The following is a 16,311-nucleotide window of genomic DNA, read 5'->3' as shown; positions in this document are numbered from 1 at the left end:
CCCCGCATTAATGGGTCTAGTGATACTCATTTTGACTTCTGGCCTCTAGAACTTTAAGATAATACGTTTTTGTTGTCTTAAGCTGCTAAGTTTGTGGTAATTTGGTACAGCAGCAGTAAGAAATGAATACAAGGATGCTGAAGAGAGAGAGGAATCGGACAGCTTCATGGAGAATGTGGTTCTTGAGCCATGCATTAAAGATATTAAGAGTGGTAGTCAAAGAATTAGAGTCATAGAATTGATGGTCTAGATATTGAACTAAACCTTTCATACCCTTTAATTCATTTATCCTCATAAAAGCTCCATAAGGATAGTATTTTCCCCTGTTTTGTAGATGAGAAAACTGAGGCTCAAGGAGGTTAACTAACTTGTACAGTCACTATGATGCAGTATCATTTGCTACAACTAGTTAATAGCTGGCCTTTTAACAACATGATGGCAGCTGACATTTGTGGTGTGCTTAAGTGTACAGACAGGGTGCTAAGAATGTCACTGGCATTATCTCATTTAATCCTCTCAAGATCTAAGTGATTTATAATTTTTCTGAGGCCTAGATTTATTTGGGCAGCAATATGATTGGGTTAGAGGGGAAGAAACTGGGGCCAGAAAATCCAGTCAGGACATTAAGAGTCCAGACAATTGCTGATAAGAACCTAAAATGAGAGTAAAAACAGTGGGGATGGGAAGGAGAAGACATTCCAGAGGTAGTCTGCTTCTTTGTTGAAACATAAATTCTTTTTTGAGAGAGTCTTGCTCCATCCCTCAGGCTGGAGTGCAGTGGCGTGACCTCAACTCACTGCAACCTCCGCCTCCCGGGTTCAAGTGATTCTCCTGCCTCAGCCTCCTGAGCAGCTGGGATTACAGGTGTGTGCCACCATGTCCAGCTAATTTTTGTAGTTTTACTAGAGACAGGGTTTCGCCATGTTGGCCAGTCTGGTCTTGAACTTCTGACCTCAAGTGATCCGCCCGCCTCAGCCTCCCAAAGTGCTGGGATTACAGGCATGAGCCACCCCAGCCAGCCAAGACATAAATTCTTGTTTGAAAAAACTTCTTTCCATCTCCAGTTCTTCCCTTCCTGGGTAATTAGAGTACTGCATTTTAATGAATTTTAATGAATTTAGGCAGTTTAATTAATGAACGGTGTCAGTATTCATAATGCTGTAGACCAGACTTTCCCACTTACCCATGGAAGCATGGGCAGCAGCAGCCATGTAAACTTCTCTGTAATATGTCTTATTTCTCCCTTGCAGTGGTAACTGACAGAGACCCTCTTTAATTTCTTGGGTTTTTTAACCAAGAGAGTAGGAATTTTCTGACTTAATGTGTTATTTCAGCAACAACAAATATATATTTATTGAAAAGGTATCATTGAAAAGAACAGTAGACCATCACTGTGGGAATCTCAGATGTAAATAAAAATCAGTTTGGAGACACACCTAAACAAGGCTGTCAAATAGAAAGCAGAGGTGGATTCATATTAGTTGATGTCAGTAACTTTGTAGAATGAGCACTGCCTTCTTTTCAAGTGTATGTATATATATGCTTGAAGTATATACTTGAAATATATATTTGCAGTTTTCTCTCTCTAAATACAAGAACCGTTTAAAGTTTTTAGAAAAATATTTGAAATTCTGATATCTGATAAGTAAAATCCCATCCATGGTCTATTTGTTTGGAATCAATTATGCAATCTTTTCAAGAATCACCAAAGTAAGATGTATGAACACTGGGTATCTTATGTCTTATAATGGATGAGTTCATTGTTTTATTTATTCTGCCTGTCATAAGTAAAGATGTAATGACATTGCTGCTGCAAATAATTCGTTTTCAGCCCCAAGGAACCTTTAGCTAATTCTGAATGGCACAAAGGGTTTATGTAGGGTTCATCCATATTTTTAAAATGATATATACTGTATATACTCCCAAGCTGGAACTTAACAGTAATGCTTGGGAGTATGCTACAGAGTCACTTCATTGGTAATGCTCCTGCTAAAGAGATTTTGGTATGCCAAGATGAGATATAAGATAGACACTTTGGCCGGGCACAGTGGCTCACACCTATAATCCCAGCACTTTGGGAGGCTGAGGTGGCTGGATCATGAGGTCAGGAGTTCAAGACCAGCCTGGCCAATATGGTGAAACCCCATCTCTACTAAAAATACAAAAATTAGCTGGGCATGGTGGCATGCACCTGTAGTCCCAGCTGAGGCAGAAGAATCACTTGAACCTGGGAGGCAGAGGTTGCAGTGAGCCGAGATTGCACTCCAGCCTGGATGACAGAGTGAGACTCTGTCTCAATTATAAAAAAAAAAAAAGACTCACTTTAAACTACTTCTTACTCCATTGTGAGTATATCTGTGTATATTCATTCATGTAGACTGAGCCTTTCCCCTAATTTCAAAGAATGATTTCAGGTCTTTCATTTCCAACTTGAATTAGTAAAGTAAGTCCCTACCCAATGGGGTTTGATTTTTCTCTCCAGTTAAGTGATCAAAGCTAAATCATCAAAGCCTGAATGTCTTACAACAGATTCTAATAAGTTCCAAGTTGGCTATTCTTCTTAGTTTTAATCAAAGCAAAGATGGCATTTGCATGTTTGTCATCTCCATTTCAAAGTATTATTAGAGTCAGAATCACCCTGAATGGTTCCACATCAGTAGGATCTGCGTAGCCATACCCAAAAACTGTCCGTGCCAGAACAGGGGCCCATTTCTACATAAGTGGCATAACACCTAAATACATAAACATTGGAATCATGTGTCTAGATTACATAGAACCAAGTTGACATGAAAGGAAAATTTGGATAATCTGGAGTTCTTACACAGAGTCCTTGACCCATGATAGCATCCTACCACTCTCCTAACTGTTCTTCAGTCCCCTTGACATACCATGGGTTCCCCCATTGCATCCCTCACATCTCCCCCACAGCATTTATACACACACAACCAACAGTCTTTGTGCCAGCTCTGCCTTGTTTTTTGTTTTTGTTTTTGTTTTTGAGACAGAGTTTCACTCCGTCACCCAGGCTGGAATGCAGTGGCATGATTTTGGCTCACTGCAACCTTCGTCTCCCGGGCTCAAGTGATCCTCCCACCTCAGCCTCCTGAGTAGCTGGGATTACAGGCATGCACCACCATTCCCAGCTAATTTTTTTTTGTATTTTTTGGTAGAGATGGGGTTTTGCCATGTTGGCCAGGCTGGTCCCGAACTCCTGACTTCAGGTGATCCACCCACCTCAGCCTCCCAAAGTGCTGGGATTACAGGTGTGAACCACTGCGCCCAGCCTCTGCCTTGTTTTCTGTCTTTATTCTACTTACAGAATACTTTTCTATTCCTCAGTTAGCTTTATTAACTATGAGGCATGGATGAGAGGGACAAGGAATGCAAGAGGGGTGTGTGTGTGTGTGTGTATGTGATACATATCTACAAAACCATTACATGGTTACCCAGCCATGGTTACCCTCACACTGAGTATATACTGCTGGTCTTTGAGTGACCTAAACCATCATGCTCTGCTGAGCGGGACCCTGGAATAAGTATATCATCCACAGCAAATGTGTAGCATTTGGCAAATTTTAGAGTTAAGGCATTTTATTTTAATAACTTTTCTTCATAGAAATGGTGAGACTTTGGGCTAGAAAGTTATTCATGTGATTTCTAAATATGCAGAAGTTCAGAAAACCTTTAGAAATATTCTCCCCCAATTAATCTGAAAATTAGAAACTCTAAAAAATTGGAAGGCTGAGCACAGTGGCTCATGCCTGCAATCCCAACACTTTGGGAGGCCAAGGCAGGAGGATCGCTTGAGTCCCGAAGTTTGAGACCAGCCTGGACAAAATAGGGAGACCCTGTCTCTACAAAAAAAAAAAAAAAAAATTAATTAGCTAGGCGTGGTGGCATGTGCCTGTAATCCTAACTACTTCCACTACTTGGGAGGCTGAGATGGGAAGATCACTTGAGCTCAGGAGCTCAAGGCTGCAGTGAGCTGTGATTGCACCACTGCACTCCAGCCTGGAGTACAGAGCGAAACCTTGTCTCAAAAAAAAAAAAAAGAAAGAAAAAAGAAAAAATTCGGAGAATGTGCTGAAGAGCATTTCATTTGAAATAAAATCCATACACTTAAACCACTATATATAGCCAAGATTAAATTTCCATGTTTGCTATAGATCTGTTCTCATTCTTAAGGGGATTTCATCCAAATGTTTTGTTATTGTTGGCAAGAAATCAGATTCTGAATCCACCCTCAGTGATTTGTTTTGTTCAGTCTTGGCTTTTGGAACAAAATAATAACCACTTATTATTTTGCCAAAAAATTTATTTCTACTAATATATTTCTTGACAATTGCACAATAATCTTGACTATCATGAAAATTATTTTGTTTAAAATGTAAGTATATGAAAAAGTGTAAGTATATAAGACACACAGATACGCAACACACACCCCATTATTTATATGTATTTAAGCTAAAAGATGGCTCTATGGCAAAATGTGAAATCAAAATATTTGAAGGAGAAGATCAAGCCAAGAACATATGTTTCAATTTGCTTTTCATTGTCAAGAGGTGAGGGATGAGAAATATTGTGAGTAATGGATAATTTACCCTTACCCTCAAATTATCAACTATGTGAGCTCTTAGGAGTAACATTTTATAAGTACTGTGTATCTATATTTACACAGCAATGTAATACAGATAACACTAATAGTGAATTTGGAAATTTTAAAATTTCCCCCATCAGATAATCAAGTCTTTTGTTGAATTTTAATTACTGGTTTAATAGAGAAGTGCTATGAGAAGATATTCATATTTTCTTAGAGCAGAAAGTATAAAAATGACGGTAGAATTTCCTGTTTTAACCAAGAATGAAGGAGAGCTGTGAGCCATTTGCTTCCTGAGTGGCCACATTCCAGCTGTGCAGACTGGTCATAGCACATCTGCCAATCAGAACAGGCCCTGGAGGGAAGCCCTTGGATACTGAGTCTTGTTTACATGCATCGTGACTCTGTTTCTCCCTTCCTCTTGTGTGTTGCACCACTAGGAAGATTAGTGGGGAAATTTGCTATTACATGCCTAAGTAAACTATGAAACTAGGATCACAGCCACAGCAAATGATGTTCTGCACAGAGTTTTAGGTCGACTTTAGCCACAGGTAAGAGTTGTTGCTTTGTTATATGAGGATAGCTAATCTGTATTCAGTTTCTGGCTTTACTTTGAGACATTATACTTCATTTTTGTAGCGAAGCTAGCAGGCTAAAAACTGGAGAAGAGTGATTGAGAGAAATGATTTAAATGTGCCCTGCGTTACTATGACTTTAAAATCTTAATACTCATCAAATGAAAAACATGATATTTTCATTTACGGGAGGGGTAAAACCAAGTTAAATTAAAACAGAAAAGTTTTAAAAGCTGCAGTAATACTAAGTCACAGTGTAGAAAAATTGGAACCAGAAATGTGCTAACACTATGTGTTTGGAAATCATTATATCTAAGCAGACATGCTTTATTGTGAATCTTTTTACTTATTAGTCTTTCAGAGAACAGTGTTTTCATGAGTACTAACTCTTTGGCTTTGAAAAACATTTCTTTTTTTATTATTAACTCATTCAGAAAGAATTGTTACATATGTTTAACTGTATAAATCCTATTCCTTTTCTTCCATATTTCTTTCTAGAAGTTTTAGAGTATGTTTCATAATCCTCTTATTCTATTCCACCAGAAATAAAATTAAGGAAAAACTAAACGCATTCCTGTCTTAATCTTTACGTTGCCGTTAAATTCTATCTTGTTAGCATTAATTCAGAAGATACTATAGAAAACTGTATTTTGATAATCTTCCATAGGATTTTTTCTTAAAGTCATTGCTTAGGATATATTGTGGTTTGTATATTGCTTCATATTGTTCATTTTTGCATAACACTGCAGCCATTTACTTCATTTATTTTTAATTCTTAAGCATATAGTGGAGGAAAAATTGTTACTCAGGTTCAAAAAAGACAACCTGCAGGTTTTATGGTTGTTTCTCTTGTATATGATAGTCTCAAGGTTGATTAATAGCATTTTACAGCAGTCTAGAGAGTCACTTTTGAAAAGTTCAAGCATCTATGCTCTTATTTCTTACCCTATAGCAGGGTTTCTCGACCTCTGCACTACTGACATTTTGGATGAGATAATTCTTTTGGTGAAAGGGACCGCTCTATGCATTGTGGATCTTTAGCAACATTCCTGCTTTCTACCCATGAGAGTTCCCTTCTTCCCAGTTGTGATGATCAAAAATTTTATATGGAGAGCACATTATATCTAATTACTGGAGAAACATTGAAATCCAACTTCTGAAATGTTCTGGGTGGTAGATAGTTAAGGGTGAAGCTGTATTGGTCTTAGTATTTGCAGATGTTGTAGCTGACTGCTCATTTTTCCCCCTCCCCATTCTGTTAGAAGCTTCTGCCAGCCATGATTCATGGAATGATTTTTTTGAGCTGAGTAATCTGTGGATTTGTAGTTTCCTTGCTTTCTTTCCTTAGCTAAATCTCTTCTAGTGTTAGCAAAGTATTTAGCACAGGAAAGATTTTATAAAATGAAGTAATACATGTGATGATACATTTTCCAAGTAGATGATTTTAACAAACCATAAGCTTTTATGCCTGTCCTTCGTTGTGTCTTTTCTGCCTCTGTCAGGCGAACGGTGATGAAGAGCCTTATACTTAGGAAGACACAACTACCTTTGAACAGTCCTTTGTGAAATCTAATGGTATGGCAGCTGGTATTTAAAAACTTCTTTCCAGAGCTTTTAAAGAACATTTTGACACGTAACCGTCTTCTTTCTCTACAGATCGCAACGAACGAAATAAACCAGAACATCGTTCTTCAAGGTATGAATTTATAGTATCTAATAGTTCTGTATAAAGCTTCTTATTTGAAAAATATTGTTTGGAGGCAATGTAAGTGTCCTCTTTAGAGTTACTGTCTATTGGAATCTTCTGTGGCATTCAGAGAAGCTTCATAAGGGAAATCTTATTCATTCTCTGAATTAAAATTTCATATAAAACTATCGACTACCTGGAAAACATGTTTTATTTTAGAAATTCCTATCAGTGACAGATATATTTTCATAAAAATTATTTTACTCTCATTTATTTGTTTTTGTGACTTATTTTCCTCCCCTCCCTTTAACCAGTATTTTTATAAGTGTGTACTGCTGTTTTCCTAATCATAAAACTAATATAGGCTCACTGTAGAAATTTAAAAGATACTTTAAAAATACAAAGCATGAAAAAAGCAGAACAAAGCAAAACCCAGACTGCCTTCCATCAGCCAGAGATGGCTGGCTATTGCTAAAATTTTGGTACATTTCTTTCTACACTTTTAGATTATATATGTATGTATATATTCAAATGGATTATTTTATGTTTTTGTTAGGTATTTCAAGTGGCCGGGAAGGTTGTATCACTTAAGCTCTCAACCACACTGAGTGTATTTCACTAGAATTCTCCAACACTGAAGAGTACATTAAAAAATCCTTGTCAAACTTATAGGTGAAAAATTGTCTGACTTCTCATAGGCAGGACTGACAGGCTATATTTAATATTTTTAACCCAGTACTATGAAAGATGATAATTTTTCTAATATTAATTTGTTTTTATTCCACATTCTACCACCTTTTTTAATATTTTATTTTGTGGGAATTGTTAAAATAATGTACTCATTGGGTTGACTGCTCTGGTAAGCCAAATCCTGGTGCTTTTTCAAGAGATCAAACCCTAGAGTGCATTGACCTCAATCAATAAAAATATAAAATCTATAAAAACTTCATTACTTAGAATAGCAATGCGTTTTGCAGAAATTGTCAATCAAAATAAGTTAGTGAGACCTAATCTGAGAGAAGAACATAGCTGGGTATTTAGAATATTGACTGATTTTTTTTTCCAGGTACAATTTACATATGTTAAAATTTATTCTTTTTGTGTATAATCTTACTAGTTTTGATAGGCATGTACAGTTATGTATCTACCACCATAATCATTAAACAGTTCGTAAGATTCTTTTATTTTAGATACTTAAAGAAAAATAGCAGCCAGGCATGGTGGTTTACACCTGTAATCACAGCTACTTGGGAGGCTGAGGCAGGAGGATCACCTGAGCCCAGGAGTTCAAGACTAGCCTAGGCAACATAGCAAAACACTGTCTCATTTCTGTTAAAAATAAAAATAAGGCAATGTAAGAGAAAGGACTTTGACAGCATGCTTAACTGTGAGTGACATAAAGTTGGAAGGATAAAAAATAGGATGGTAAAACCAGGATCCCCAAGACCTTTGACATTCTGAAGATTGGACTGAACTGAGCAATATGAATTTTAATAGGCACAAATGCAAACCCTTAGAATGAAACACCAGTGGAACATAAAAAGATAAGGGAGATGTGACTTAGCAATATTTTTGAAAAAGTCTGAAGGATTTAGTTCTTCATAAATTTACCATGAATCAAAAATCTTATGTCATTACATCTACCTTCCCCCAAAAAAAGTCTGCACCGATTTGATTACACTGAAAGAAGTTTAATGTTCAGTCTAAAAGTGGTAGCTCTAGATCATACTTTTTTTTTTTCTTTGAGACGGAGTCTCGCTCTGTCCCCCAGGCTGGAGTGCAGTGGCGCAATCTCGGCTCACTGCAAGCTCCGCCTCCCGGGTTCACGCCATTCTCCTGCCTCAGCCTCCAGAGTAGCTGGGACTACAGGTGCCCGCCACCACGCCCAGCTAATTTTTTGTTTTTAGTAGAGACGGGGTTTCACCGTGTTAGCCAGAGTGGTCTCGATCTCCTGACCTCGTGATCCACCTGCCTCGGCCTCCCAAAGTGCTGGGATTACAGGCATGAGCCACCGTGCCCGGCCTAGATCATACTTTTGATATTCTGTTCAATTTGGAGTCCACAAGACCTTGGAAAATTGAAGTATGCAGTGGAGTGGCTATATAGATACCACATGGGGATCTTAAAAAACAAAACAAAACAGAATCCCATGCCCAACCCCAGAGATTCTATTTAATAAGTCTCAAATGAATCCTCAAAATTTGTATATTAAATAAGTCCCCCAGTGATTCTGATGCATAGTCAGGTTGGGGGCCAACTCCCTGAGTTGGGACAGGGAAGATGAAAAAGAAGAGTAAGATAAAAGTCAGAACTAAAGCATAGGAAGACTGGTGTAAGGAATCGGGAGAACTTAGCCCAGACGTGAAAGTTTGGGGAAGTGCATGGGATGTAAATGCTAACTGGCTTCAAACACCCAGAGGCTGATATGTGGAGGAAACTAGCAGAATTCTTCCTAAATAATGCTGTTCCCTACTGAGAGGATCCCTGGTCACTGGAGGAATGGCGGATTCTGGGTCTGGGCTAAGGATAAATGAAAGATGATCCTGGACATCTAGTTGTGATAGAAAGCTAGGAAGTGCTCAACTAATGGGGTCATGTTGAAAAGACAGATGGTAGCATCAAGGGATTTTCACTGGCCAAATTTTGGGGTAATTTGAGTATCCAAAAAAAATGATGATAATGGATCCCATGTAGGAGAAATGACAGAACTTAGAAAGTCATCGTTTTGTAATTCTCAAAGTAATAGTTGACGCAGGCAAAGATCATCAGTGGCAGCTAAAACTTCTGTAAAAAGTTGTTGGGAAATATCGAAAGATACCAGCTGCTGTTAAAAAAAAAAAAAAAAAAGTTGTTGAGAAAAGTTGTTAAAATATCACCCCATAGATCAGTTTTTAGTTGCAAAGGGGGAAAATTTACCATTTCAATGGAGAGACCTAGTGGTCAGCATCTAAATCAAGCAGTCAACATGTATATTATCACTAGTGAGATAAGTAGTACACTTATGTAGTAGTCCTAGGGGGAAAAAAAAAAAGTCTGGGAGAATATTCCAGACAACAAGAGACCAAAGAGCCCGGGCGCGTTGGCTCACACCTGTAATCCCAGCATTTTGGGAGGCCAAGGCAGGTGAATCATTTTAAGTCAGGAGTTCGAGACCAGACTGGCCAAAATGATGGCCAACTCCATCTCTACTAACAATTAGCTGGGCATGGTGGTGTACGCCTGTAATCCCAGCTACTTGTGAGGCCAAGGCAGGAGAATTACTTGAACCCGGGAGGCAGAGGTTGCAGTGAGCCAAGATCACTCCACTGCGCTCCAGGCTGGGCAACAGAGTGAGACTCCGTCTCAAAAAAAAAAAAAAAAAAAGAGAGAGAGAGAGACCAAAGAGATACTACCAACCGAATCTAATATGTGAATTAAAAAAAAAATCTAGGACTAAAAAAATCCCAACTTTAAAAAAGGTTGGGGAGGGGATAATTTAAACATGGATGTTATTTTAAATAATATTTTATTAAACATTACTTTTTAAGGTGTAGAATAGAAATGTTATTATGCAGGAGAATGTGATTCTTAGGAGATATATGCCAAAGTATTAATGTAAGGGTGATATAGTTTTATGTTTGCAACTAAATCTCAATTCAGGGGGAAAAAACCCAGGATGAGCAATAAAGAAGCAGATATTGGAAACTGTTAATAATTGGTGAATAGATGAAAGGCATATAGGTGTTACTTATAATGTTTCTTCAGCTTTTTTGTAGACATGAAAATTTCAAAATAGAAACAGTGGAGAGAACTGTTGTGTGTGTTCCTGGGAGTCCCAGAGGGAGGACAGAATGCACCTCTGTGGGTGGAACTTGGAGGGGGATATATTTCTGCACAAAATGAGGAAGAATTTCCTGAGAGAGCTGGTCAAAAATGTAATGGGCTACTCTGTGAAGTAATACTGTCAAAGAAAAGCTAAACAAGCTAGTGCTGGAAATAAAAATAGAGAAGATTCACGCATGACTAAGTCATTATTCTAGATGGCTCCAGCTCCTTGCTCACTAATAGCCAATAAATATCTCTTGTGAGTCTCTGTTCTGGCTCAGAATACAATAGAAAATAAGAAAAAGTCTCCAGGTTGATGGAGGGTCCATTGTTGTGGACTTACACTCCCAATCTCTGAGAATCTATTGACCCTAAAGTGAAGTTCCCAGTCTTTACAGTTATATTTTAGGCAATGCTGTGGTACTTTTGAGGGTATTCAGAAAGTATTCTCAGTATTTTTAATCTCTTATTTATACTGCCAAGTTCTTTAGGATTGTGCCACTGGTCTTGGTAACCCTGGCACTTAGTAGATTGCCTGGCCCACAATAAACAATAAATAACTGTTGAATAAATAAATGCCAAAGGTATTTTGAGGAGAGAAAGGGAAATATCAGTATTTTTACCTTGCAAATCGGGAAGAACCTGACTCTTAAAAGCTCGCCCACGACTATTATTGGATATGTGTGTTACGACAGCAAGGAGTGATGCCCTATAAGAAAGGAGAAATGTTTTTTTCAGGAAAGGACATCGTTTTCTGTCCAGGGTATCTGCTGACATTGGCGGTGACCTGTTCTTCTCCTGCCATCCTCAGCTGAGCAGGGCTACCCCACCAGGTCAGCAGTGCATCAAGCAGATTAATACCTGCTGCATCAACAGAGCAGAAAGAAGAAAATATAAACAAAAAGTCATTTAATTTTGGTATGTTTTTCGGTTCTCCTCAGGCCACTTGGTAACAAGAATGATGGGCTCCAAGCCCAGCAGGGATAACAGAAATGCATTTCTCTTGTTTGTGTTTTTAGAGGCCAAGCACTCCTATAGCTTTCATAGTAAGAGGTGAATAAATCTGGGATGAGACGTCTGCCTGTTCTTTCACCTCAGTGCTAAACTAAGAAGGAAAACATAATTCTTGTCAAGTTAAAGGAAAGGTTTTATCATATGTAGGCCAACACTAAGATCCCAAGCAAAAGGCATCCTGGGTGGTTTTTGATTATTTTGTTTTGATGTTGATTTGCTTGCTGCCGATTGATTGATACACATGTGAGAAATATCTAAGTTGTTCTTGTCTCAACCTTATTAGTTTAAACACACTATTTCCCAAATTGATGTCCCGCAGAACTCTCTTCTGTAGATTATTAATCAGTATGTCAAGAAATAAGTGTTAATATGCAGAAAAGTTTATGAAATGGCGAGTTAAACAAAATTAGGCATATTTCTTTACTATGATGCTCCTCAGAGTCTTTGATACACTCAAGTACATTTTAAAACTCCAAGTGAGAGCTCTACTACACACCCGTTTAAAAATTTATTTGAATTTATAACTTCTTTTCCCAGACATAGCTATTAATAACATCTAGAAAAAATTACCTTGGAGTGGCAGTTTGGGAAACGAATTAGAGGGAAGTAGGAGCTAAAGATAATAAAGAATGTTAAGCCCTATGGCAGTCAGTGCCACGAATAGAAAACTAAGAGCTCTTTTTACAACCCCACCAGCTCTAAATAATAAATCTTGATGACTTAGGGGTTTGAACTACCAGCTAATTCATCTCAAATGTTTTATCTACTACAAGGAAATATTTTACAGCAGCAAAAAAAGAAGGTGGCAAAACAAAGAACCTTAAATCTATTTCTCAAAAATTGTCATTTGAATCTTGGCCTCCCTAAAGTCTTCTTATAGTTACCTGTCATAATCCCCTTTGATATCCATTCATAAAATTAAATGAAATTTCATTAAAAATCATAGAAGTTAGAAAATGGAAATTCAGCAAAGTGATTCTTAGATGTATAAGGAAGAGCAAGACTAACCAAGGCAATTTTGAAGATCAAAGAGGAGAGGGGACCTCTTTTAAGTAATTAAGACAGTCTTTTGTCAGCAAACCTAGAAATAGGTTGTTGAAGCAGACTAAAGAGCCCACAGACATAGATGAATACATAGAGTTCTGTGTCATGTGATATGATAGAGGCAGCATTACGGATCAGTGAGGGAAGGCGGGTATGTCAACAGATGGTGCTTGAGTAACTGATTATCCATATTTTTAATCTACACGGAATTTGATTTATGACGTGAGATAAAAATCTAAAGAAATGAAAGAAGTAAAATGGAAACATTTTAAAGAAATGTATAAGAATATCTTTGTGAGGTAGTGAGTTCCTAAGGTTCAACAAATACAAACCATGAAGAAAAAGATTGATAAATCTGACTATGTGAATATTTAAGATTTATGTACATGAATACATCGGAAGCATGTGAAAAAGGAAGTCATGACTGTGCAGTGCACATAGGCGACAAAGGTTAGTATCCAGGATAAAGAAAAACTACGCATACGGAAGAAAAAGACAAGTAAATATGGGTAGGGAACACATAAAAGATGAAACCTAAGTAACCAGTTAATATATGAAAAGATTCTTCACCTTGCTAGGATTAAGATGTGCACTAACATGATAATGAGATACTATTTCACTTCCATTGAATTGGCACAGAACTCTCAAAGACTGAAAATACCAAGTACATATGGGAGTATGTAATTTGGTACAACTGTAAGGAGGATTTTATTCAGGACTATCATGATAGGTATAGGACAACTGCAATGGGATTTTGCAGTCGGGGAGATAGGTCGGGCTCAACTCATGGGCAAGTGGGAATTTATAGTAAAAGAGCAGGGCGTGGGGGTCAGTGGATAGAAAATTACTGAGAGGAAACATCGGGGATAAAGGGGATTATGGCTAAGCTGACCTAATAGGATTCTTGCTGAAGTCAGACCAGGGTGATCAGACATCACCAGGAGGATGGTAGGAGATTGAACCTGATCAGATGTTAAGAGTAATCTGATATTGAAGATGAGGATTCTTGCTAAACCGACTTACTGCCAAAACTGGATTTTACGAGGAAGTACACAGATGGGACTAGGAAAAGTTTCAGAATCTTTGTCGGTTCAGAAACCGTCAGTTTGTAGTATGTGAGAACATGGATAAATCTCAGAAACATAATTTTGGATGACAAAAGCAAGCTGTAGAAGGATAGATACAGTATAATGCCACTTATATACAGCAGAAGTCAGTAAATGGGTCAAATCTGGCCTGCCACCATTTTGTAATTAAAATATTACAGGAACTCAGCCATGCCCATTTGCATATCATGTCGGGCTGCTTTCACATTACAACAGGAGAGTTGTACCAACAGGGACCACACGGCAAAACACAAACAATACATTGTTTGTTGTATATTTTTATGACTACGTATAGGTACTAAAAGTATAAAAAGATGGGCGGAAGTCATAAATAGTGAAATTAGGGTATTGATTATCAAATGAATGGGCCAGGAAAGGATCCACAGGGAGCTTCAAGTGTATCTTTACTGTTTTATTTCTTAAGCTAAGAGATAGGGTTTGCAATATTATCTACACTTTTTTAAACTCCTGGAAATTAGCTGGGCGTGATGGCTCATGCCTGTAGTCCTAGCTGCTTGGGAGGCTAAAGTGGGAGGATTGCTTGATCCCAGGAGTTTGGTGAACTGTGATCACACCACTGTATCCCAGCCTGCGTGACAGGGTGAGACCCTGTCTCTTAAAAAAGAAAAAAAAAAAAAAAACTGCATATTTTCATAATTTTTTTAAATGCCATCAGGAGACCTTCTTGAATCCTGTGGCAATGATAAAGATGTTTTTATAGGACATGAGTATAAAATTGAGTGAATTCTTTTTAAAGAGAAAAATTGAGGAAATAGTCAAGAATGTTCAGAAAAAATTGATTAAACACTGTTCAGATTTTACCTCTACTTATAGTCCTGCTCCCGTCTCCTTTTACAAGCATCTTGTATTTCTCTGCAAATTTTTCTTTTTTGGCACTTAAGAGTTCTATGACTAACACGTGGAAACATTTTTTAGTAGTACAGAAACATGTGGTATCTGCCTTTATCCCATAGGTGACTTAAGAGTGGTGGTTCAGTGTCTATCCTAGTCTGCTTTCTATGCATATATATAGCATATATTTAAATAATATTTAGAACAAATGGGGATATATATGTGTATGTGTAGTATGTGTGCTTATATGTATGTGTTTGTATATCTGTAAACATATATATTTCTGTCAATTTGCCTTTTTTCACTTATTTAGAAAGTATTACCATGTCAGTTTCCACTTCATTATTTTTTTAACTACTGCATAAAATTTTCCAGTGTAACCTTATTATAATTTATTTAACCAGTCCTTTATTGATAGCATTTAGGTTGTTTCCAGTTCATTGCAGTTAGAAATGATGTTGCAATAAGCATCTTTATGTTCATGTCTTTGTGTATAGATGTGTAGGAAAACCTTTATTGTTCTTCCAAGATAGATTTTTTTTAAGTTTTTGTTTTCATTCACAATTACTTTTAAGTTTTTAAATTTTATATGCCGTACATGTCTGTTTTCTTCCCAAATCTCAGATAGCTTCCTGGTGTTTGGTACTGTTCCAAGTTCTCTAGAGCCCATTACAACTTCCCTCCCCATAATGTGGCCTGAAATGTCACCCAGCACAGGGAGAGACTGAAACTCAACATGCAGAATATTTGTAGCACATAGTTTAGTACACTCAGAGTTAATAGTTGGTGATGTTAAAACTCATAGCAATCACTGTATCATTACGAATTTAAAAGGGTCTTGGTTCTCTGCGTTGGTATCCTGTTGTTGATCTTATGGAGATGTTGAGGATTTTATTTTGACACTTTACCATCATCACATTGTGGTTTAAATAGATTAGCCAAAAGCAAAAGATTTAACTTGTTTTAGCTGTTCTCTTTTCTAAGTATGTCTATCAAAATACCATGCTCTGCTGGGGTTAGTTTAATACTGTAATTCTGTAGCATTTCCCTGACCATATGTTTTGATGCCTGTACCTCTATAAACTATAGCTGTGTGTAATTACTTTCTGGCATTGTGTTTTCTAAGCTATAAGAGAAACATTACTTTTGCTGCAGCATCTGTAATGCCATAAACAAGGTGAAACATTTAAATGTATACAGGTTTTGTGGGCGGGAAATTCTTTTGCAAAGGAATATGTGAAAGGACTATTAACATTTTTTTGTCATCCTACAGAGAATACACACACACACACACACACACACACACAGAGTGTTGTTTTGTTGTGGTTTTCAGAAATGTAACTTTAACATTTCCCCCTAGTGTGATGGGAATGAAAATGAAGCATTTATATGGTTTATCAGTTTGGTAATTGAAAAGTTTTATTGGCTGGTCTACCACTGCTGTAGTACTTAGTGTGGAGTTTTCTGAAGTTGTTTCAAATTAAACTGTCAGCAGGCAATTAACTTTGGAACAGCAGCTGGTCCTGTGTTTATTACTTTTTCTCAAGATGGGCATGTTGGCCACCCATTTCTCAGCAGTCCAGGGCGCATGGAACTCCTGGCCCTTAAATTTTTTTCATCCTAATTCTTTCC

General features: G+C 37.4%; 1 protein-coding gene across 8 annotated transcripts in view; it reads left to right on the top strand.

Moving 5' to 3' along the window:
* Positions 1-16,311, top strand: part of SH3D19 (SH3 domain containing 19) — a 206,589-nt gene that overhangs the window by 93,805 nt on the left and 96,473 nt on the right. For 6 of the 8 annotated variants that reach the window (XM_063638264.1, XM_055276095.2, XM_055276093.2 and 3 more), the window contains exon 2: positions 6,829-6,868. Coding sequence is in view for 5 of the 8 variants with exons in the window: in XM_055276095.2 (XP_055132070.1) it covers positions 6,829-6,868 (40 nt within the window). In the remaining 3 variants the exon portion in view is untranslated. Of the gene's footprint in view, positions 1-5,056; positions 5,149-6,828; positions 6,869-16,311 lie in introns of those variants that run through there. The other 2 variants (XM_055276098.2, XM_063638263.1) reach the window with 1 other exon arrangement.

The sequence above is a fragment of the Symphalangus syndactylus genome, chromosome 4, assembly GCF_028878055.3.
Source record: "Symphalangus syndactylus isolate Jambi chromosome 4, NHGRI_mSymSyn1-v2.1_pri, whole genome shotgun sequence".
Lineage (NCBI taxonomy): Eukaryota > Metazoa > Chordata > Mammalia > Primates > Hylobatidae > Symphalangus > Symphalangus syndactylus.
The sequence above is the reverse complement of the archived record's forward strand: the minus strand, read 5'-3'. Positions and strand labels throughout refer to the sequence as shown.